The sequence below is a fragment of the Bos grunniens genome, chromosome 16, assembly GCF_055505025.1.
Source record: "Bos grunniens cultivar Pamir isolate PY7600 chromosome 16, Bosgru_T2T1.0, whole genome shotgun sequence".
Classification (NCBI taxonomy): domain Eukaryota; kingdom Metazoa; phylum Chordata; class Mammalia; order Artiodactyla; family Bovidae; genus Bos; species Bos grunniens.
This window is the reverse complement of record NC_141180.1, coordinates 36,156,729-36,181,667: the sequence shown is the minus strand read 5'-3', so window position 1 is coordinate 36,181,667 and position 24,939 is coordinate 36,156,729. Positions and strand designations below refer to the sequence as shown.

At 41.0% G+C, this 24,939-nt stretch overlaps 1 protein-coding gene across 13 annotated transcripts in view; it reads left to right on the top strand.

Annotated features, from left to right (window-relative positions):
- Nucleotides 1-24,939, top strand: part of RERE (arginine-glutamic acid dipeptide repeats) — a 416,635-nt gene that overhangs the window by 259,964 nt on the left and 131,732 nt on the right. Inside the window, exon 1 of one of the 13 annotated variants that reach the window (XM_086344303.1) lies at nt 12,534-12,884. The exons of the other annotated variants lie outside the window; for them this stretch is intronic. Coding sequence (XP_086200429.1) covers nt 12,859-12,884 — 26 coding nt within the window. The 5' untranslated portion in view covers nt 12,534-12,858. Of the gene's footprint in view, nt 1-12,533; nt 12,885-24,939 lie in introns of those variants that run through there. 13 annotated transcript variants of the gene reach the window in all.

Sequence of the window (24,939 nt, the reverse complement as noted above, 5' to 3'; positions counted from 1 at the left end):
TCCCATGAGAGAATGTCTGTAAGACTGTATGTATTCATATTTATCTTGTATCACTCATGTGACTGTGTGTTTTATTAAGGATTTTAAAAAATGAGAGGTCATTAGATGACCAGGTAGTCTATGCTTGCTCAGGACAATCAAGACATAATCTGCAAGTACAGTGATTGAGTAAGAAATGAAAGATGCTTGGCTCAAGGAAGTTAGTGGGAGAACTACGTTAAGTATAATTGTATGATGTGTGTTGTTTTAGTGAAAACTTGTTTCTGGGAGATGCTGAGAAATGATAGATAACATTTAGAATGTTGCTGTTTAGGTCATCAAACTAGGGTCAATAAAAGGGAACGTATTCTTTTTTGTGGTTCTAAGAGGCTGAATTAAGCTCGGTTGGAACATATATATTAGTCTTTCTCTCCATATGTATATTAGACAACAGCTATGGGGTAATAGTCACCTTTTTTGCTTACCTTTAAAAAAAAAAGCAATGAATTTGAGTTTCGTTTTCATTTTCAAAAGTATGCTCTATTCCAATGACAGAGAAGGTGATCAGCAGTAATGTTTAAATAGCACCTTCTGTTTCAGAATGTTTATTTTACATATGTGTTAATTAGCTGCCTGGTCATATCTTTTTGTTGCCCCAGTGAAGTGTGGGACACTTGAACTTGGTCTTCTGTCTGGATGCACAGTTGTCTGTTACTACAATGATGTTGTGTTTATTTAACTTTGTGATAGTAGCTGTCATATTGCACAAGTTAGATTGTTTGAGGGAATTTTGTGTTTTAAGTGTTTAGCTCTTGGGTTCAGAACAGCCAGTCAGATTCTTTTTTCACTAGTTTTGGTTTTGCATCTATTTTTGCGGAATGCTTATTTACAGTGATTTGTAACTTACCTGTGTTAGGCTGAAGACTCAAACACAAACTCCTGTCTCATTTTTTTATATGTTGCTGGCAGTCATGATACTTCATTGATACTTGCCATCAATTTTGCTTTAAAACCTGAGTTAGGCGTGTGATAGAGGAATCTATTATTACTTATCTCAGCTGAAAAGGCAACACTGAACCATGCCTGTAGCAGCACTTTTACAGGCTCTGCATCCTGAATCACTCTAGTGCTTTGGCCTTAGCCCCATTCATTCATTTCTGTTCTTGTTCCCTGTGTCCAGCTTGTGTTGGTGTAGTGTAAGAGCTTGGGGGTTGTTGGATGAATTGAGCAGTTCATCATATAAAATTTTAATGTGTCCTTTTAAGTGGTAAGTTGGTGGCAGGTCTCAAAAAGTGAGTGTGAATGTTTCCAGTGATGAGCCAGTGTGACACAAGCTCACTGGTTTCACCATGAACATTACTTTCTCCCTCTGAAGTTCTAGGTTTGATGTACACATCCCATAGTTTCTCAAATCATCAGAAGTGTGTGTGTGATTTGGCAGAGTTTAGAAAACTGTGTGTCTTCTCCTCCTGGTTTATGCACAACGCAGTCCTTAGAATGCTTGGGGTGCATGCTCTTTGTTTCTGCCTTTGTTTCAGGTTTGTGAGGGAGGGGGCAGTGGGGTGAGCTGGTTTCTCATATGGTTATCTACCATGTGGATGAGCGGGACCAGCATGGGATGGTGTCTGCCAGGTGTTGTGTGCTGACTTGGTGCCCCGAGTCATCTGGAGAGGATTATCAGACTGTTGTAGTAATAATCCTGTGAGATGGTGCACTGACTGATCAGTAAGACCACTGGAGGTTAAAGAATGATTCTGTGACTCCTAACTTTGATGACTGTTTCCCTCCCTTTAATTAGTGTGGGAACTCTAAGTGAGCAGCTAAAACTGAAGTTTAAGATGAAGATATTTCCATAGCAAATTTTCTGATGGTAGTTAACAGTTGACTTAGGTAATTTTCCATAATTTATTTAGCATCTTAGCCAGCACTGAATGTTAGGTTTTTTTTTCCTTCTTCTAACATTTATCACAGATCCTTTTATAGGCTACTTTTCCTCCCTAACTTCGTTATTACATTCTTGAAAGCTCTGAAAATCAAAAAAAATTTCTAAGTTGGGTGCTGAAACTCTCATTTGACCATGAGGTCAAAGTTGGCCTGAACTGATATGAGACTTTTTATATTCCTAATATAGTTCAGTTTGCTTTTTGCACAACTTTGACTACAAATTACCAATATGATAGGATAGGGGTCATTGCTCAGACACTGCTGGGGTATTACGTGATGTATAAACTATGGAACTTCCTAAATCCAAGAAATTCTTACATCTGAAAATCCTCTAGTCCTAAGGATCTTGGCTCAGGGATTGTCATATTGTGTTCTTGCTAACCATGACATTTAAGGAACTAAACTTGAGCAAAAAATACGGGAGTAGATGTTTCTAGCTTTAGTGAAGAGTTATTAGTCATTCAGTTGTGTCCAGCTTTTTTGCAACTCCATGGACTGTAGCCCATAGGCTCCTGTTCATGGACTTCTCCAGGCAAGAATATTGGAGTGGGTAGCCATTCCCTTCTCCAGGGGATCTTTCTGACCCAGGAATTGAACCCCGGTCTCCTGCATTGCAGGAGGATTCTTTACCATCTGAGCCACCAGAGAAGTCCTTTTAGCTTTAAGTACGGATAGCATCACCGACTCAATGGACATGGGTTTGGGTGGACTCCGGGAGTTGCTGATGGACAGGGAGGTCTGGTGTAATGCGGTTCATGGGGTCGCAAAGAGTCGGACGTGACTGAGCGACTGAACTGAACTGAACAATACAGACTACAAGGGGCTGGCAAATGAGAGAGAACTTGGAACCTTCGGTAACTGGAGTTTCCTTTTGGAGTTTGTTTTAATGTTTCTGCACTCAGGGAGTGTTCACTTTTGCTCCACAGATAAGCTTCACTCCAAATTTACTTCTGCAGTCAGCATGCCCTGCAACATAATGTCATTATGTTCTCATTTTCTTTGAAGTGTCTTATCTAAAATCTGGTTAGAAACTTTAAATAAAGTCAATAAATTTCAGCTTAGAGGTCCTAGTACATAACACCAAGTTGCACTTTTCACTTTCATGCATTGGAGAAGGAAATGGCAACCCACTCCAGTGTTCTTGCCTGAAGAATCCCAGGGACAGGGGAGCCTGGTGGGCTGCTGTCTATGGGGTCACACAGTCAGACATGACTGAAGTGACTTAGCAGCAGCAGCAGCCCGTATATATGTATTTGGCCAAAACACCAATATCCTTGGTTGAACTAAAGTAGGATTGATCCTTGCTTAGAAAAAGAGCCAGGCCATAGAGATCTAGTTCCATCCGTCCATTTCTTGTCCCTGTTGTTTGTCTAGTACCTCATGAACATTTAATCTGACTGCTTGATCATTTTGTTAAGACCAGCCACCTGGAAAGATCTCCCCTTTTGGACCCAGGCAGCCTGGGTTCTGATCTGTGCTGCCACTTCATCTCTGTGTCCATAGGTAAAGCTTGTACTTCCTGGACCGTTTTCAGCTTTAGTAAAATGGGGAAAACAAAAACAGGGTAGCTTTTGTAAACTGTCAAGATTTTTAGTTGCTTCTCAGGAATTGCAAAAATAATTATAAATTTTCTTTTGAAGAAAAGATTGAGAAATATCTTTTTAAAAACCCTGTAAAATGTTAAATCCAAAAGCAAAACATGAGCTACTTCCTAAGAAGTCTTCCTTCTACCAGGTAGATTGTTAACTGTGAGATTGATTTTGCTGACATGTAGACGTCCAAGCACTGGGGATTCTTGCCTCTCCTTGGAATATGATAAAATCTTTGAGAACATACAGTTGCTAAAAATGTATGGTAAATTCCTTCATTGACCATGATGAAACTGACTGAACAGTTACAGTAAGTATGTGAGTGATGTTGATGTGAAATAATACATTTCTACAGTCAGAATATTTTATTGAAAAATTTGCGAGGCAAAATTGGAAAAAAAATACTGAGAGAGCGATTTGGGCTTTTTATAGCAAATGAGAGTGTTCTCCGTGTAGCTCAGGGTGGGGATTATTGAATATTTGTTCTTTCCCTCATCTTCCCATCGCCCCACCTCTGTAGGTTCAACCTGTTGGCCAGTGCCGTGTGTGTGTGCGCGTGTGTGAGAATTTTGACCTTTTCTGAGTCTATACCTTTCATTTCTTGGAAAAGTTTTTCTTACCTTTCTGCCTCAGACCAGTGAGTTAGGAGGGGAAGGAGGAAATAGTGAGTAGGGTCCTAGGAAGAACAGGTTTGCAGAGTGGCCATGTGAAAGAGGTGCCTTTATTCTTAAATTATTAAGCATGGATTTTCCCAGGATCCAGTCCCTTTGTTTCCCCTTGCTAAATAAGAATACCTTGGGTCTCTAAGGTGTGTTCAGGAATAGTAAGGAAAAAGGGATAGTAAGGTGATGGCACCCCACTCCAGTACTCTTGGCTGGAAAATCCCATGGATGGAGGAGCCTGGTAGGCTGCAGTCCATGGGGTCTCGAAGAGTCAGACACGACTGAGCGACTTCACTTTCACTTTTCACTTTCATGCATTGGAAAAGGAAATGGCAACCCACTCCAGTGTTCTTGCCTGGAGAATCCCAGGGACAGGGGAGCCTGGTGGGCTGCCCTCTATGGGGTTGCACAGAGTTGGACACAACTAAAGCGACTTAGCAGCAGCAGCAGCAGCAAGGTTATTTAAAATGTAGCATTCTGTGTATCAGCTGGCCCCTGGGCAATCCCACTCTGTAATACAGTTTTATACAAGCATCAGTGGGCTCTTCTAAGACTTTGGCTGTAGCATGAAACATCTGATTATATTCTTGCTTCTTTGCGCCTTGAACATGAGTCATCTCTTGGTAATCAGGTAGAAAGCAAGTAGATCACCTGAATTCACCTGTGCCCTCTCTGTTTATCTTTTTCCAGGAAGCAGGGTTCTTTTTTTTTTTTAAGCAATATTGAAGCTTAACTATTATTATCCTTACATTTAGTAGTAATCATAAACAGAGGCACTTGCAAGAATTTGTATTTAATCTTCCCCACAATGGTGACAATCATGTTATTAATCATAGCAATATTGTTTACCTGACACTGTGCTGAGTGTTTTACTTGCTTGATTCATTTCATTTTACTTTGTTTGGAAACAGTCTTGACCATACAGAACTGTTGCAAGTGCAGTAGAAAACCTCTGTTTAACTGAACCATTTGAAAATAATTGTCACCAGGAGGCTATATCACACTCTAATAGTCTGTGTAGTTCCTGTGAACAAGGGCATTTTCTTACATAACCCCAATATTGCCTTCAGAATCAGGAAATTGTCAAGGAAACATTATTGCCCTGGAGTTCTCAGACCCTTCTGAAGTTTCTAAACAAAAGGCTATAGCAGAAGGAATCCAGTGCAGCATTACGTGGTTAGTTGTCATAGGTCTGTTCAGTCTCTTTCAATCAGACAAGTTTCTCCTTCCTTCACCATGATGTTGGTACTTTGGGAGATTATCAGCTAATTGTTTTGTAGACTGTTGCTCACTTTGCATTGATGATGTTTCCTTCTCATTAGATTTACATCATATATCTTTGACAGGGACACTGCAAATGTGTGTTCTTTTTTCTACATCCTGTCGTGTTATACAATTCTAGTTTGTCCCATTACTGGTAATGTTCATTCTCATTTGTTGAATAAGGTGGTATTTGCCAGGTTTTGCAATTGTACAGTTTCTCTTTTTCCTTTTACAATTGATGACCATTTTGTAAGGTAGTTGCTTTGAGACCCTGTAGATACCTTCTTCCTCATAATAGTTTGAATTATTCATTTATTTATATCAGGGTGGACTAATGGTTGCCGATTAATCTGTTGTAATTGTTGTTCAGTTGATATGTCTTTTGTGACTCTTTGCAACCCCATGGACTGCAGCAGCCAGGCTCCTCTGTCCTTCAATATCTCACAGAGTTTTCTCAAATTCATGTCCATTGAGTTGGTGGTGATATCTAACCATCTCATCCTCTGCCACTGCCTTCTCCTCTTATCCTCAGTCTTTCACAGCATCAAGGTCTCCTCCAGTGAGTCAGCTCACATCAGGTGAGCGAACTATTGGAGCTTCAGCTTCTGCATCAGTCCTTCCAGTGAATATTCAGAGTTGATTTCCTTTAGAATTGACTGGTTTTCTCTCCTTGCTGTCTAAGGTTATAATCTGTTACTGTCATTCACTTTGAGGTCCCATTTTGGTGAATAGTACTTAGGAACCCGGATCAGGTGCTCCGTGTGTTCACTGCTTTGTGTCATGTTCTCAGGCCGCCAAAGTGAACAGGGCTCGGAGGCTGAGGGTCAGGGAGGTAACGCATGCTGTGTTTACACCTACATTTCTGTGTGTGTCTGTCCGTCCATGAGTTCATACCAAACTTTCCAATTCTAGTCTAATACCACAAGGTTCTTGCTAATTTTTTTTTTTTGCTTTTCCTTATTTGTAATTATCTCATCTTTAACAGTAGAAAATTTCATCTCAGTGTCCTATCTTTACTTCCAGTTTCCTGTCCCAGACTCTGCTCTCTCTCACACATGGATGGATTTTGACTTCTTGAGCTGTAATTTTAGTAGGTTTATCATTTGCTATTTCTTAGTGTGACCTCTAGGAATCAAATTTGTAATATCATCTGTTCAAGGTGTGTGGGATAACGACTCCTACTGCCATGCAGTGAATGCTTACTCTTAGATTAATTATTTTGTTCCTGTAAAGGCTCAGTTAGGTTGGCATTATCTTTATTTTATAAATGAGGAAAAATTGATATTATATTAAATAGATGCCTAAGGCATACAGTTAGTAAACAGGAAACCCCAATGCTGTTTGACTCAAAACTTTGTGCTGTTAATTTCTATGGTTTCATCATAGATTGATTCATATACAACATATTTTCTTCTGGCTGTTTGGGGAAATAACTTTGTTTTTCTAATAAAGAAAAACATGTACCTACTAAAGAATAACTTGACAAATTTAAAAATTAAAGAAGCAAAAGTGTTATAATGGTAATTCTATAAATCATATTTGTGTTTTTCCTTAAATATATATCTTTGTGCTTGTATAGGTATTTGTGTGTATATTAAGATTATAATTAATATGTTTATACATAATGTACAAGTAATCACACATTCCTCTATTTGTCCATCTTCTTCTGCTAAGAACATAATTCCATGTTATGAAACATTTTACAAACATTTGTGACGAGCACCTTTTATATACCATCCTAGGGATGTGCTGTAATTTTTCTATTCAGTTCATATTATTGGACATTTATGGTTTTCTCATTGTTTAAATAGCATGATCAAATAACATTGTGACCGTCCTTTTTCAACATAAATATTTGTACTTCAGCTGAAAAGCGAGTGTGAGTGGATTTTCCTTATTTCAGTGAATTTGGATCTGAGACATTTCAAAATTCACTTCTGTTTTAGTGAAGTCATCTTTTCTACTCATAATGGCTCATGGTCTTTGTACAGCTTTTGGGGACAAAAAGCTGGAGCTGCATATAAATATTCTCTGGTTTGCTTTTCCTGTGTCATCACATTTGAGCTCTTGAAACATTCACCAGAGGTGGCAGGAATTGGAGACAGTTGAGAGACAGCATATGTATTTGGAAACACAGCCTACTAAAGAACTTTAATAGGACCAAAACCCAGATTTGATCATTCCAAAAACCCTTTTGCAGTGAACATCTACAAATACTGCATAAAATACCACAGAACTTTTAAATGCAGAGCTGAGCTCACAAGAATGAAGAGAAACTAAAAAGTTTAGGAGTCGGAGTGAGAGGAATTGAGTCATTTGCTCATCTTCATGCAGATCTTTGGTTTTGACACTCAGCAGGTATAGGAGATGAGGTTTTGATTTCAGGGGTTTAGGAAGTTGGAGCTGAGAGCCTGTGTGAAGTTAGGGTCATCAAAGGTCTATTCTTTTGGTGGAAGGATAAACTAGTTAACATATCTGGGACTAGAGGAAAATGACAGAGAAACATGTCTAGGTTTGGAACTCCAGACCAAAAAAGGAACAGGGGGAAGAGATCGAGAAGTCGTCTTATAATTCGTAACTTTGGGCCTTGCTCCCAAGACTGCTAAGTCACTTCAGTCGTGTCCAACTCTGTGTGACCCCATAGACAGCAGCCCACCAGGCTCCCCCATCCCTGGAATTCTCCAGGCAAGAACACTGGAGTGGGTTGCCATTTCCTTCTCCAATGCATGAAAGTGAAAAGTGAGAGTGAAGTCACTCAGTCGTGTCCGACTCTTAGCGACCCCCTGGACTGCAGCCTACTAGGCTCCTCCATCCCTGGGATTTTCCAGGCAGGAGTATTGGAGTGGGGTGCCATTGCCTTCTCCATGCTCCCAAGACAGTTTAGGCTTAAATTTGCACTCTTGAAAAATATAAGAACCCCATCATGAGAAGATAATATAGAAAGCCACCCTGGACACCTGACAGAAGCATGTGCAATTTTGGGGGAAGTACATGCCCTAATTCAAACATGTAGACTATGTACAGATAAAATATCTTTGACTTCTGAGCTCACTGTCAAAAATTACAAAATGTTGGAAGAAACTGTGTCATCAACTTGAATCAGATAAATGGTAAGAATGTCATTGCTAGAACTGTCAGAAAGAGACTGTATACTAGGCTTAAAAAAAATAGAACTTTAATTTTTATGTAAGCATAGTCTGAAAGGAAGCAGTCCTAGGCTGGTATGAGGCTCTGCATCACCTCTGTGATCCTTAACTTTAGCTGTTAGTTTGTGCTCAAGGTGGTGATGGAATGGTAGCCATAACACCCAGATTTAAGGCTGGAAGAAAGAAGGAGTAGGTAAGAAATGCATGCCTTCTCCCTTTAAAGGCAGTTTTCATAATTTAGACAGAACTTCTCCTTTTGTTCTCATTAGGACAACAGGAAAAAAAATTAAACTCATGCTTTACAGGTGAATTCTACCAGCCTTCTAGAGAATGGAGAAAAATGGTGTAGGTTTCCCAAGTTATTTTATGAGACAAGTAAAACCTTTATTCCAAAACCAGATAAAAAAGTAAGATTTATAGATCACAAACATGCATGTAAAGTGCTTAAATAAAATGTGGGGAAACGGAATCTGGCAAAGCATTAAAAAATACTCAAGTTGGGTTTATAGAATACACAGATAGTTTAATAATTTATCTGTAGCATACTTTATTATTTTTTTTAACATATTAAAGAAGAAAAAATATACAGTCATCTTGATGGAGAAAAAGCACTTGATGAAATTCAACACCCATTCAGTGTTTGTGGGGACAGGGACGGGAGTACCTCTTAGCAAGTCAACTGTAGAATGCAGCTCCCTCATCCTGACAGAATGGTTACTGAAAACCTACTGCAGACACCACCCTTAAAGGTGAAGTGTTGGAAGTATTTTGTCTAAAATCAGAAACAACAGAAAGACTCCCATCACCATCAAGACATGAAAAAGAAGCTATGTGAGGATTGGGAATGAAGAAATGAACTTTTATTAAAATGATGCAGTATTTTTACCAGAGGAAAATCTATGAACTAATGATTAGATGTGGTAAGATAAATCAGCATGTATGCTGGCTAAAAGATCAACATAAATATAAAACTCAGGTCCATTTCCATACACCAGGGACGATTTCAGAATAAAATTTTAAACAAGCTGTTTCTGAAACCTTCTCATCTCTTAAAAGGAAGAGTAGTAGTACTACAGTATTGAAGAGTAGTAGTAGTACTTTAATCAGTAGTACTGACTAAATGTCAAATAGGGTATCTTTCTTCCAGTGAGTATTTTTCTTTGGAGTTTCCTGAATATTAACTTTTCATTCCTGTTTCTTGTTTTTTAACTTCTTGTTTGTAAATAAGACATTTTTCTATTTCTGGAGAGTACCAAGCACTTTAAGAAATTTCCATATTATAGCTCTTACTTTACCTTTGATAAATGTAAATTTTCTGCTCACCAAAAATTAGAATTATGGTGGACAGAGTGATTATTTAGTCAGTTTTTATCTAATAAACCTTTTTAGTTTTAGAAAGAATCTATTAGTGTAATATGTGCATTTCACCTGCTTGGCGCCCCTTTAATCTGTTTAGAAGTGTTCATCTTTGACCTGTTGATCACTAGGGATTAATTGGAGGAGAGAGGACTAGGAGGTCTGGGATCCGGAGACAGGGTAGAGGTACCAGGGTCACAGGGCTTCTGGGAAGACCCAGCACTTGGGTGTCTGTTGTGCAAGTTGCTTGAATAGCTCTGCAGGCAGCCAGATGACGAGTTAGAGAAGCATAGTGGCAGAAGTTGAGGTCCAGGCAGGTTGTCAGGAGTGAGGAAGCATCTAGTAGGACTTCCCCGAGAGCTCAGTTGGTAAAGAATCCGCCTGCAATGCAGGAGACCCGGGTTCGATTCCTGGGTTGGGAGGATCCACTGGAGAAGGGAAGGACTACCCACTCCAGTGTTCTTGGGCTTTCCTTGTGGCTCAGCTGATAAAGAATCCACCTGCAGTGCGAGAGACCTGGGTTTGATCCCTGGATTGGGAAGATCCCCTGGATAAGGGAAAGGCTACCCACTCCAGTATCCTGGCCTGGAGAATTCCATGGACTTTATAGTCCATGGAGTCACAAAGAGTTGAACACAACAAAGCAACTTTCACATTCAATGTTCAAGACAGCTGGGGGAGAAAATAAGTCCTGGGTCTTGGAGGCCCGTAAGGACTGAGCAGAGTTCCAAGGTGTCCCCAGCGTAGGACCATGCTTGGTCAGTGGAAATCAGGACCATTTCTAGAATTGGAATGTGTGGTTATAAGGGGTGCATTAGCTTACTTACTTTTCAGGTCTCAGGGCTCCTTAATTTTCTCCGTTGAGGAGGAGAGCTGACCCCATATTCTGAGGTTGGATTGAACTTAGAGCTGGGTCTTCAGCGGACTCAGTTTGAGGTTTGTGCTGTGGTCTGTGGAATGGTTCCCATGGTTTTTCAGAGTAATGATAAATTTATTAAATTGTTATTTTATTTGATTTCTTCAAGCAATTTAGGAGCTTTTATGGGGCTTCTCTTGTGGTTCAGTCAGTAAAGAATCTGCCTGCAGTGCAGGGGACCTGGGTTCCATCCTTGATTTGGGAAGATCCTGTGGAGAAGGGAATGGCTACCCACTCTAATATTCTTGCCTGGAAAATTCCATGGACAGAGATGCCTGGCAGGCTTGGAGTTGCAAAGAGTTGAACATGACTTAGAGACTAAATGCACAGCTGGGTTTTAATTCAGTTGCTCTTAGTTTAAAGAGCTTTTTTTTTCTCTAGGCAGTTTCTAGTCACACACTTTTGGGGACATGTTACCTTTCATACCAGTAGGGAAGATGATCTTCCAACCTGTAGATACTTGTTTCACATTGTAGGTCAAAGGTAAAACTTGTTTAAGTGAAGTCTTGTGTTACAATTTTTTTAGCATGACAAGAGTTTTTCATTTTATCTTAGTCTCAGTTCAGTTTATCTGAAAGCGTAAACAGGAGATCCAAGGAAATGGAATGGATCCTGTGTTTACTTTGGGAATCTTGAGGACCCTGTATATCCTTTTAAGCAGCTTTTAATTTTTCCACACTCAATTACATTAATGGCAAACAGAATTGGCACTGTTCTTTCCTACCCTCTCTAGTCCTTTATAAATTTGGGGGAGTTTCATGGTATTCCTTTTCAAGTTTACAAATGGAAACTAAGCCCACATACACATCCAGAACTAGGATTTCTTATATGGCTGACAGCCCAGCTTCTCTTGTGTTGAAAGTGGAGGTCAAGGGTGAGGGCATAAAATGTGTTTTTCAGGATTTTAACAAAAAATGTCTGGGCTGGTACAGACTTGGATACTTTTTAGTGCTCAGTATGTCTATGTGACTTTAGAAATCGCTTCTGATTAAATTTTTACATGAATTTTGCTTCATAGGCAGTGTTCTAAAGAGTTGTCTCCAGTTCTGAATCAAGAGACCTAAACTGATATTTTTTAGGTACCTGGGTGTTCATTGGCCTCTCGATTTAAACCTTCGTGGTGTTTTTATTGTTAGCAGTACATTCCTTTTGCTAAGCACCCCTGGTTGGGTTTGTATCACTTTAGATGTTTTATGTCTTATTTAGGCAATTTTAGAACTTCTTATCTAAGGGAGCTTATACTCTTTGTATAAAATCCAGTATTGTTGAGCTGCTCTTCAGCTATACTGTCCACTCTGTGCCTGTGGCTGTGATGATACCCAATACTCCAGAACTTGGCCAGAACTGCTTGTATATCCTTTCCCCAAACGTGTACAGTCTTCCACAAGAAATTTGTGGGGTTCTTTCCCTTATGTAGCTGCCACTCTGTTTTTAGGTAGATGCCAATATTCTGTTCATTAGTCTCATGTATAATCACGCATATCTGTGCTTTTTAACTCTGTTTCTTCATCTTGCTATTTAAAACCATAATTTATCTTTGAGAAAAAAAAAAAGACCAAACAGAACTTGCAGTTGTCTAGACAGTGCAGGGTGTTTGTCTGCAGCCTGTGGGTGGCAGGCCGGCGAGGCCCCTGGAGTTGGCTGTCTGGGATCCCCTTTCCGCGGCCCCACTTCCCTTCACACTAGCTTGGTATGCGGGAGAAGCTGCAGTCTGTTGGCTGGGCTTTATTTACGGAAACAGCAGGGTTGAGATTGATTGCGTGGAGAGACAGTGTATGGATGAGGGAGGGTCACAGCACATGCTCAGTCCTGTCAGTGTGAGGGGGAAGTTTCTGCGTTCTGCGTGAAGGCTTAGGTCATAGCACAAGCTCAGTGCGAGCTCCGCGAGGGCTCTCAGACCGCATGTGCCTCCATTTTGAGTTGTGAGAGTAGAAAAGGGCAGAGTTTCCACAGTAAGTGGAGGTGCAGGGACACAGCTAGACTCACCAGAGCCTCTCTTAGTCATGGATGATCCGTTCAGCCCCTGCAGGTAGGCGTTCTCTCTCTGGCCTCCCGGAAGGAGTGTGATGGTTTGGGCTGTCGTCTCTCACTTCTGAGGATGTGTATGAATCATCTCATCATTCCTAGTGCATGTTTCTGAGAGCCTTGCATTCAGCCCCGGCTGGCCGTGTAGGTGGTAGAGCAGAGTGTGAGATCAGAGCTGAGAGTGGGGTCTGCTCAGAGATGCACGAAGCAGATGTAGAGTGTCTTAGATCTCTGTCCTCTTCCCCTTTCCCTCACCCCTTCCTCTCTGGTGCCGATTTAAAGCAAGCCTCACTGGGTCCCTGCTGCAGAGCCCGTTCACCTTCGGCACCTGCAGAGCAGACCTGCAGGCTGCCAGGCTGTGTGTGGCTGGGGGGGACACCCGGGCCCAAGAGCCGCTCTGTTTGGATGTTTTAGGGAGGGTAGTAGGTGGGCAGCTATTGGTTGCTTTGAAGGTGGGTGGAACTTGTTTTGATTGAGAGCCTGTTTGCCAGAGCAAATTATAATTCTTGCGATCTTTTCCCAAAGTCTGAAATAGTGCATACATTTTGACATATGCAGGTTTTAGATTGTGGTTGCAACAGTATCAGCTTAAAATGGATTTTTAAAGAAATTAATGGTTATGGCGTGGTATTTTCTGTTGCTTCCAAAGGAAGCAATCCATTCTTTCTTTTGGAGCTGGTGGAAAATTTCTTGGCAATTAAAAAAAAATGATATTCAGTGACGTTTGTGTTAGATATTGAGGTTCCAGGTTTTTTGTTTGTAATCTTTGTTTTCGGAAAAGATGGCATTTGTCCTGTATGTGTATTTTGTCATGTGACTTTCGAATTCTGTAGGAAAGGAGTGACAGGAGGAGTCACTGCCTGAGAAGGTGGAAGCGTCGACAAGGCCGGGCCTTGTGCTCCCTCTTTGACGGCCCTGGGCACCAGCCTTTCCTCTGAGGAGCGGCTGTGCTTTTTGTGCGTCCTGTTGGCAGACCAGGCTCAGGTGGATGGCTCTCACCGTTGTTGACTTAGGGAGCCAGTCATGATAAGCAGATACAGGACAAGTTGAATTCTGACCCAAGTAGATAAGAAGTTTTTGAATTTTATCAATTGTCCCTTTTTGTTTCTTCTCTTTTTCCTTCTGATAGAAGTTGGAAAAAATTTTGAAGTAACACTTAAGTTTTGTGCCTTTGTGAGGATGACAGGAAGCATACGACAGAGAAGACTGTGCAGATGAGAGACTCTCACAGGACCGGAAGAGTGTCCTGTACCTCAGTGACAGAGGAATTCTCCCTGTGAGCTCCTCCTGTGTGAGCGCGGAGCTGTGCATGGTTAATACCTATATGAGGAGGCCCTGGTTTGGGTGGTAGGTTAGGAAGGCTGACAGTACGTTCCAGTCAACAAAAATATTATTGAGGTATAACCTGGCTCCTAGCAGTTTCACTTTGGGGTTGTGATTAAGGAGGTGAATTACACAGGGATGATTTAAGGTTATTGCAATTACCTGCCGTTTTTAACTCTTTTCCCATTCCTTTGAGGGCTGTCATTGCTTTTGGTAATTGGGGGCCGATGGCCAGTTTGACCTTTCCCCATCCCAGGTAGCACTGCTTCTGGAATTTGCTGTCTTTCAGTTCTTTTAGAAGCACCTCTACTCTTCCATTCTCACCTCTCCTGTGAGTGTGGAGTCCTCCGTTCTTGAGTCTGGAGGAGCTGGATGTTTCAGCCTTGCTTTCACATGTGGGAGCCCTGCAGGACTCAAGTTTCTGCCTCATTTCAGAAAATCTACTGTTTGAGTTAGAGGAACACTTGTTAAGAAAACTGCCTTTCTGTCATAGGTTGTTTTATTCTCCTTAAATTTTTTTTTACCTTCGGCAGATCAGATGTGTACAAGAAGCTATAGGGGTAGCCGGACCACCTCTGGCTGGGTCCTCCCACTCGGCTGGCCGCTGGTCTGTGGAGCTCGAGTGTGGCCAGCTCATTAGACCACGAGGTCTTGTAGTAACTACTGGGATCTGTGCGGACCCTCTATTGTTAACAGTTGAATTTCTGTTTCCAGTCCACTGAAGTAAGTCATTAGAGCACTGTTTTACGTGCTGTGCATTTGTGCCACATGTTCCCGTCTTGGGAAAATACTTTTGGGAGATTACTTGCTGACCAGCTACCTTCTGCTCTGAGGCTTGTCTGGTGGTGGTGGAGGTGGGGGTGAAGGTGCAGCACATGGGGAGTTGTCCCTTGTTGGGAATATTGTCTCAGCCCTGGGTGGTGTGGACTTGGAAAGGAGGCTGGTGAGTTGCATTGTGACTTACTGTTCCTGTCCTGCTGCATATCAGGGATGCTGGGGAAGACACCGTATGTTTCCAGAAGAATGTGAAAGTAAAAGCTCCCCCAAATATTACCATGTTACTAGCTTTTCTTGTCATCACGTCAGCATCTTGAATCAGAGTCTGAGGTTGATCCTTACATTCAAAGTGTTCCTCTGTCAACATAAATTTTGCAGAGCCTGAGAATCTGCTTACGATAGATTGCTGCCCTTGACCACTTGCTAGATTCTGTTGTGTTAGCCTAAGAATTAATCAAAAGAACCTGACACCTGCGACCTAATATCTACTGTGTCTGTGAGTCTTCAGTCATTTGTTGGTCCTGATCCTTTTTCCTTCTGAATTAATTTTTCATTTTATATTTTGGTCATTACTGAACTGAGTTGTCCTTCAAACAGAAAAACATTCATTCTAAAGATGTAAAACATCATGTCTGACAGAGTAAAAAGAACAGTATGGGCAAAAGGGAGATTTGAAATTATGCGTGTGTTTGTGAATCTCCTCCCAAACTGATGGTCATCTGCCTTCAGCAGTTTGTGACAGGCAAGGAGTCAGGTTCTTGAATATATCTTTAAAGCAAATCTGAAAGAAAATGAATTGAATCTCTTTAAGCTCTGTGAAACTTTGGATTTAAACTAAAAAAGTCCATTTTAATTCAGTTGGGATAATTGGACTTTCTATCAGAGTTCTCTGAACTATACATTGCTTGTGGCTCTTTGATTGATTGTCTTCCTTACTGGACTGTAGAGTGCCTGAGATGGGCCTCTGGCATGAATATGCTGAATTAAATGAGTGGCGTCTGTGGTAAGAGAGAAAACTCCATCTGGAGCTGAATGATATGGTTCAAATTCTACTTAGTAAGTGACATTTGTCAAACTGAACTTCTGTTTTCTCATGGGTGATGGGGGTAAATATTCCTCACAGTTGTTATAAAGATTGGAAGCAAGCCATATGAAAGTGCTTGACACATAATTGCTCAGTGTATTTTTGTTATTAATTCAAAGTTCAAGTCTCCAATCTTGTGTAGGTGTGGTTAGCTTAACAATATCTGTAGTTGTTGGTCAATATGTTAGATTAAGACCATCTTAGGAATTGTGTTAGCAATTATGGTAATTAAATTAATGACCAATATGTTTGGCCAGGCTCTTTAGGTGTTAATGTTTTTCTCGAAGTTTTAAAAAAGGCTCTACTTCCATGTCATGTAGCATTTGGCGCATGCAGTAGTACGCAGTGTTCTTTTCTGACCATTTTCTCTAATGGAGAGGGAGGAGCATGTGTAGGCTAATACTTGGGTTGCCAACACTGTCGCCTCTCCCTCCCCAAATTCACACCACTGCAGTGGCCAGGAGCAAGGGGGTGGTCCTTTTCTAAAAAAACAGCATTTTCTAGAGACTTCCCAGGAGGAAGAGAGAGACATTCAGATGGGTGTCGTAGACACACTTTCTTTGGTCCGAAGTCTCTCTTTTTCTGGGGACACTCTGTTCCTACATATTATAGGTTGATATCAGTGTATGGAAAGCCAGCAACATTTTTGGTCAGGAAATAGGCTTAATCTTTGAATACTACTCATTATAAATTATGGTGGGATTTTAAAATAAAGTTGTTTTCTGAACTGCCATGTGTGTGTTGTGTGTGTGTGTGTGTGTGTATGTATGTATATATGTATGTATGTTTGTGTTGAGTGTATGTTGAGTGTGGTCCTTACAACTGTTTCCTTCACATCATCATAGCAGGTGATGACAGTAAAACCCACGAGGAGCCTGAGGTAGGGTGGAGTCACATGCTGTGGATAGATATGCTGCCTGGTGGGGGACGGGGGATGGAACAGACAAATAAGAACTTTAGACAGTAGAACAAGGTCTTGGTAGTGATTTGAAACTAGATCCTTTCTCACTCATTTTTTTTTTTTCCTCTAAGTTTATTCCATTAAAAAAAACTGATACTATTCTGGGATTATGTTTTTCCCATTTCTTAGTATTCTGATCCCTTTTTTTCCCCCCAGACTTTAAACTTTTTACTTTGTCTTGGGGTATAACTGATGAACAATGTTGAGGTAGTTTCAGATGTGCAGGGAAAGGACTCAGCTCTACATATATATGTTATCCATTTTCCCCCAAACTCCCCTCCCATCCAGCCTACTACCCAACATTTGAGTAGAGTTTCTTAAGCTATACAGTAGATCCTTATTGGTTATCCATTTTGAATGTAGCACTGTCTCACATGTTATTTAAAAAAATTTTTTTACCAGTTTTTTCCTGATATTCATATTATTGTGTGGAGGCCATATTTACTGCATCTTGTTATCAGCATGGAAATTCTTCTTATTCCCTTAGCTAGTGCCTAAATTCTCGGTTCTAGATTTCAAATTATATTTACGGGGAATCTATTAAAAAAGAGCGGCTTGAGGTCCTTTGTAGTTAACTCACTGGGACCCCTCAAAAGAGCACCTTTATCTCTTCCACCTTGGTTTCTTCTGTTCAGCTAGAAGGCTAGGATCGGGGGCCTTTTAGGAAGCTTCCATCAGAGAAAATTTCAAATACTATGGTTCTGGATTTTAATGAATTCCTGTCTTGACCTTTGCATTTGTGTATGGATTGGAAATGTTAACTCTTCCAAATGTTGACTAATTTACTTTGAATGAATCCTGATTTTTTTTTCCTTCTGGAAAGTTTATCAAGCCTGTCTTAGATTAATTTGCTTGGGAGGGGAGTATACTCTCACAAATGAATTTTAACTTTCAGTGAAGCACTGAGTTGCTATTTAGTGGCTAAATGAGGGCTCCCCTAGTGGCTCAGACAGTAAAGAATCTGCCTAGAGACAGGTTCAATCCCTGGGTCAGGAATATCCACTGCAGAAGGAAATGGCTACCCATTCAGGTATTCTTGCCTGAAGAATCCCATGGATAGAGGAGCCTGGTGGACTATATAGTCCATGGGGTTACAAAAAGTCAAACACAACAAGCAACTAACACTTGCACTTCCATGGCTAAATGATAGTTGAGTTAAAATATTGGAGTCACTTATTAAAATAAATTTTTAATTTTACATAAAGTAAATATTTAATAAAGTTTTATTTAATAAAATTTCTAATAAAATGAAATTTAGTGACTGCCAAAGGCTCTGGAAAGTAGCAGTTGAGCTAAAATCAGACTTGGTTCCTACCCACATGGTGCTTTCAGTCAGGATAGCCATCGAGAGAAATAATTACACAAGTGAAATATAAAATCCTGACTGTGACAGAGACTGAGGGAGAGGTCAGTGATGCTTTGGGAACCCCTAATAAAGGAACTGTCTCCCTTTCTCACTCTTGCCAGTGCTTGCAGCTAATAATAGTCCTGACTCCTATATGACAGACATGTATCAACTTCTTTTCATGGATCATCTTTCATTTTCATAGCAGCCTTGCAAAGTAGCCTTTATGAATTTGATTTCAGAGATGGGCTCAGAGAGATTGAATTGTGTCCTCAAGATTACACTTAGAGCTGACAGAACCTTGATAGTGAAATTTCAGTCCAGCTTCATTTGACTCTAAAGTCTGTACTCCCCCCAGCACCCAGGCATCTGGACTCAGGTGTGTCTAACAAGTCTTCGCTCTGGGCAGTGAGGGCGCTCAAATCATGGGGCATCCTGGGGACATGCAGAGCACAATGATTTTACTCACGTTTTTGGATCTTACACTGAATGGTAATATGTTATGGAGTAGAATATAAATGAAGGTGAAAGAGGAGAGTGAAAAACGTGACAAACCTAGACAGAGTATTAAAAAGCAGACATCACTTTGCCGAAAAAGGTCTGTCTATGGCACCCCACTCCAGCACTCTTGCCTGGAAAATCCCATGGACGGAGGAGCCTGGTGGGCTGCAGTCCATGGGGTTGTGGAGAGTTGGACATAACTGAGTGACTTCAAAATTCACTTTTCACTTTGATGCATTGGAGAAGGAAATGGCAACCCACTACAGTGTTCTTGCCTGGAGAATCCCAGGGACAGTGGAGCCTGGTGGGCTGCCGTCTATGGGGTCGCACAGAGTCCAACACGACTGAAGCGACTTAGCAGCAGCAGCAGTCAAAGCTATGGTTTTTTCAGTAGTTGTGTACAGATGTGAGAGTTGGACATAAAGAAGACTGAGCACTGAAGAATTGATGTTTTCAAATTGTGGTGCTGGAGAAGACTCTTGAGAGTCTCTTGGACTGCAAGGAGATCCAACCAGTCAATCCTAAAGGAAATCCACCCTAAATGTTCATTGGAAGGATTGATACTGAAGCTGAAGCTCCAATACTTTGACCATCTGACGTGAAGAGCCGACTCATTGGAAAAGATCCTGATGCTGGGAAAGATTGAGGGCAGAAGGAGAAGGGATTGGCAGAGGATGAGATGGTTGGATGGCATCATCAACACAATGGTCATGAATTTGAGCAAACTCTGGGAGATGGTGAAGGACGGGGAAACTTGGCGTGCTGCAGTCTTCAGGGCGGCAAAGAGTCAGACATGAGGTAGCAACTGAACAACAACAAAAACAACAACAAGAATATAAAATTTACATTTTTTTTAAAGAAACTATGTCAGACTTCAAAGAAATTTCAGACTTATTGGAAAGACTGCTTTAGAAATATGTGTTCATGCTGAAGAAATCTGAGACACCCACCATGCTGTTGTAGTCTTCCTTCTTATCAGTCCTTTTTCAGTCCTGCCTGCCACCTTTCTGAGAAGAAGTGATTCTGGTAAATTGTCTTTTGATTTCCTAAAATTTGATGTATTTCATTCTGGACCCATAGTCTATCTCTGTCGTCACTTTCTGAATGAGCTAGTAGCTAGAGATTCTAGTCTTTTTTCTGTTGATTTCATGTCAGTCTTCCTGTTCAGCTTGACACCCTCCAGAAAAGATGAGAATGATCTACTGTCCGAGCATTCTGATATGAAGGACGGATAAAGGAAGATGGCACTGTGATTTCATTCATTCACAGCACCAGCCACAGAGCAGGGTCTGACTTGAGAGTTACTGGTCCCAGCCTCTGGGGAATGTGCCAGGGGGAGGCCATGCATTATATTCTGGGTATGGATTGTGATGGAAAGTAGCCACGAAGGCTGCCTGTCAAAGGCCTCTGTTCTACCAGCTTGTGTCTTCTCCCCATGACTGCAGATCCTTGTCCCTCTTCTTTCCCTGTAGATGCAGATTCTTGTCTTAAGCAGTCACCATGATCACATAGAGATATTTGGGGGTCTTAAGCAAACATTCACAGACCTTGGCCTTCCTCACTGCATCCCTCTCTTGGGGGCAAGGCGTGGTGTTGTCCTGGCTGCTCTTTTTTTACAGCCAGCGTGCTCTTCTCAAGGAGCTTCCTGCATCTGGCCAGGCACCCCTGCCTCATCTCTTCTGCATAGATGCTTCTCCCTGTTTGATATTCAGTCTCAGGCTCCCTGCTCCTTTCTGTCCATTCCCTGTTTACTTCTTAGACTAAAACGTTTCCATGGTAACAGGTTACTTTTCAAAGGGAACATCTTGTCATTTTATTTAATCCACTGCAGCTGAAGAGGACTGAAATATTAAGTTGTAGTTGCCATGGACACTGCTTTGTTACATCAGTTTCTTTTGTGTCAGATTTCATATACAATGAATTTCTTTCTATTTTTTTAAACTCAAGGACTAAACACAATGACTTACCATTATTGTTGTAATTTGGCTTATGGGACTATTTTTTCATATTCCAGAGCAAAGATGTGTAGAATAATGGGGATTAAACTCAACTGTTTTGAAATATGTATATTATTTACATTAGTGGCACAGAGAAATACTTCCTTTCTGGTGAGGATGGTGAATTTTTTTTTTTTTTTTTTGTAGTGTGCTTCACAGCTAAGTATGTCTCAAAAAGGATGACCCCACACCAGATATCTCTAGTAAATTACAAAGAAAAAAGGAATATGAATCTCATTGCTTATTAACTATGGCATTATTTCTTCAGTAATTTTTTCAGCTGTTTGGAGTATATTTTTTAAAATTTATTTTTAAAATATTTATTTATTTGGCTGCACTGGATCTTAGTTGTGGCACGTGTAATATCGTTCCCTAACCAGGGATTGAACCTGGGCCGCCTGCATTGAGAACGCAGAGTCTTAGCCACTGGACCACCAGGAAAGTCCCTCTACATTCTCTTCTGAGGGGCTCTATTTGTCATTTGTTCAACTTTTTCATGTCTGGCTTTCTTTCTTATCCGTAGTCTATCTGTGACGCACCATTCAGTTAACCTCTTGTTTTGCTTTAAAACAACTTTTAATTTTTTAGTTTTATAGGAAGAGTGTCAGAGAAGGCAATGGCACCCCACTCCAGTACTCTTGCCTGGAAAATCCCATGGATGGAGGAACTTGGTAGGCTGCAGCCCATGGGGTCGCTAAGAGTCGGATATGACTGAGCGTCACTTTCACTTTTCACTTTTATGCATTGGAGGAGGAAATGGCAACCCACTCCAGTGTTCTTGCCTGGAGAATCCCAGGGACGGGGGAGTCTCGTGGGCTGCCATCTATGGGGTCGCACAGAGTCGGACACGACTGAAGTGACTTAGCAGCAGCAGCAGGAAGAGTGTTCCCATGTACCTTTCACTCACATCCCCAGTAGGTATGTATAGAACTCCAGTGCAGCATCAGAACCCAGGCCTGGGATGTTGGTACAGTATGTGTACAGTTCTGTCACATCTCATCGAAGGTATAGCTTTGTGTCACCACAGTCCTAATCAGGATCTGTTCTGTCATCACAAAGATTCCACTCCTTCCTTTCTCCTCCCACCATTCCCAACACCTGGCAACCATCTCTATAATTTTGCAATTTTGACAATGTTATGTGAGTTGAACTTTGATGGATTTTTCACTTTTAACATGATTTGTAGATTTAAGAAAAGCTTTTTGATTTTTGTCTTACTTTGATACTGGAAATGAACATAGAACTGAAGTATGGAAAGGGCTGTGTCTTCTCATAGTAATTCTGTTTTTAATTAGTTGTGTAATATTGGTTCAGTAACTTAATCACTCTGCCATATGGAATGTGGAGCTCTAACTTTGTAATCAGCTAAACTTGAATTTGAATCCTGGTTTTTCCAACCTGTTACCTGTGTAATCATGGGCAAGTTATAAACTCTCTTTGCTTCAGTTTCCTTATCTGGACAGGTAGTAATAGCACCTACTGTGTAGGGTCATCATCCTTAAGGTTAGATAAGACAATGTCTGAAATTTGCTGAGCTCAAAATTCCTGGTACATTGAAAGTGTTCATTGTGTATGTTAGTTTCTTTATCGATGTTACAATTACTACCATTACTATTATCTATTAAGTCAGGATACTGCCTCATAGAGTTGTCAAGGAATAATGAAATAATGTATACCTGGCATTGTTGTTATGTTTGTTTAGTCTGTAAGTCATGTTTGACTATTTGTGACCCCATGGACTGTAGCCTACTGGGCTCCTCTGTTCATGGGATTTCCCAGCCAAGAATACTGGAGTGGGTTGCCATTTCCTTCTCCAGGGGAATCGTCCCATCCTGGGGATCAAGCCCACATTCTTGTGCATTGGTAGGTGGATTCTTTACCACTGAGCCACCAGGAAAGCCGTGCCTGGCATAGAGAGCACTTAGTGAGTAGTAACTAGTGTTATTATTTCGCTTGTATTTGTCATACAAGTATGTTGTTCAGTCACCTGGTCGTGTCCAACTCTTTGTGACCCCATGGACTGTAGCACACCAGGCCTCTTTGTCCCTCACCATTTCCCAAAGTTTGCCTAAGTTCATGTCCACTGCATCAGTGATGCTATTCAGTCATCTCATCCTCTGACTCTCTCTTCTCCTTCTGCCCTCAATCTTTCCCAGCATCAGGGACTTTTCCAGTGAGTTACCTGTTCACATTGGATGACCAAAATACTGGAGCTTCAGCTTCAGCATCAGTTCCTCCAATGAGTATTCGTTCATTTAATGGCTTGCCTTGAAAAACAAACCGAGATCATTCTCTCATTTTTGAGGCTGTACCCGGATACTGCATTTCGGACTCTTTTGTTGATTATGAGGACTACTCCATTTCTTCTATGGGATTCTTACCCACAGTAGTAGATATAATGGTCATCTGAATTAAATTCTCCCATTCCCATCCATTTTAGTTCACTGATTCCTAAGATGTTGGTATTTATTCTTACCATCTCCTGCTTTACCACTTCCAGTTTACCTTGATTCATGGACCTAACAATCCAGGTTCCTATCCAATACTGTTCTTTGCAGCATTGGATCTCTCTTTCATCATCAGACACATCCACACTGAGCATTGTTTCTACTTTGGCCTAGCCGCTTCATTCTTTCTGGAGCTATTACTAGTTCTCCTCTGCTCTTCCCCAGTAGCATATTGGACACCGTCAGACCTGGGGGACTCATCTTTCAGCGTCATATCTTTTTGTCCTTTTATACAGTTCATGAGGGTCTCACAGTAAGTATACTGGAGTGGTTTGCTGTTCCATCCTCCAGTGGACCACGTTTTGTCAGAATTCTCCACTGTGACCTGTTCATTTTGGCTGGCCCTACACAGCATGGTCCATATCTTCATTGAGTTATGCAAACCCCTTTGCCATGACAAAGCAGTGATCTGTGAAGGGGTATACAAGTATAAGATACCTAAATTTAAGGTAATATGAGGGGAAACCCTGAGGCAAGGGTAAAGATGTACATCGATGTATCTTGCATTATCCTGGGATATGACTTCCATCTTTGGTTTCTTATTGCATATGGAGTATCCATCACCTACGTGTGAGATTTACTACTTATATATTAGCTATTGTTGCTTATTGAAGGATTAACCGGTCATTTTCTCAATTAGGGCCCTTTTAAATTTTAGCCACCAGCATATTTTTAAGAATTTATTCCAGTGAACATTCATTGGACAGTCTTGTTCTTATTGATCCGTTGGTAAGTTGCTAAGTCATATCTGACTCTTCATAACCCCATGGACTGCAGCCTGCCAAACTCTGCTTTCAAGCACTATCTCCCAGAGTTTTCTCAGGTTCATGTCCATTGAGTCGTGATGCTCTCTAACCATCTCATTCTCTGCCGGCCCCCTCTCCTTAAGCCTTCAGTCTTTCCAGTGTTAGGGTGTTTTCCAGTGAGTTGGCTCTTCCCATCTGGTGGCCAAAGTATTGGAGCTTCACCTTCATCATCAGTCCTTCCAGTGAATATTCAGGGTTGATCTCCTTGCAGTCCAGGAGATTATCAAGAGCCTTGTCCAGCACCCTAATTCAAAAGCATCTGTTGTTCTACACGCAAGTTAATCCCAGTCCCCATGACTTCAGAAAGTGGCTGCAGACTTTACTTTGTTTTCCATTAATATGGATGCAGTGTCCATTCTCTTCCTGTGAATTTCTCTGTGTAACAGTGTCAGAGTTCTTAATCAAGTTATATGTGTGAACATCTCTTTTCTTCAACAAAAGTATAATATTTCACATTGATGGGCTGGAGTGAAGAAGTGTAAGCGAACAGGGTAACAGGTAATACAAAACAGGAAACAACTCAATCTTCGTAATGAGTTAGGCCCCAGAATTTTCTGAATTTCATAATGTATGATATGAATAACAGTGCTTCTCACAGCTGGTTTGTGGACCCCATTATTACTTTTATCAGATCCTGCCCTTGAGTTCCTTGTGATGAAATGGGAAGCAACATGAAAGACCAGAAGGTGCATACCAGCAGACTCGATTTGTTTGTTTCAGTCCAAAACTTAACTAGCTACTTCTTTCATGGAACACCA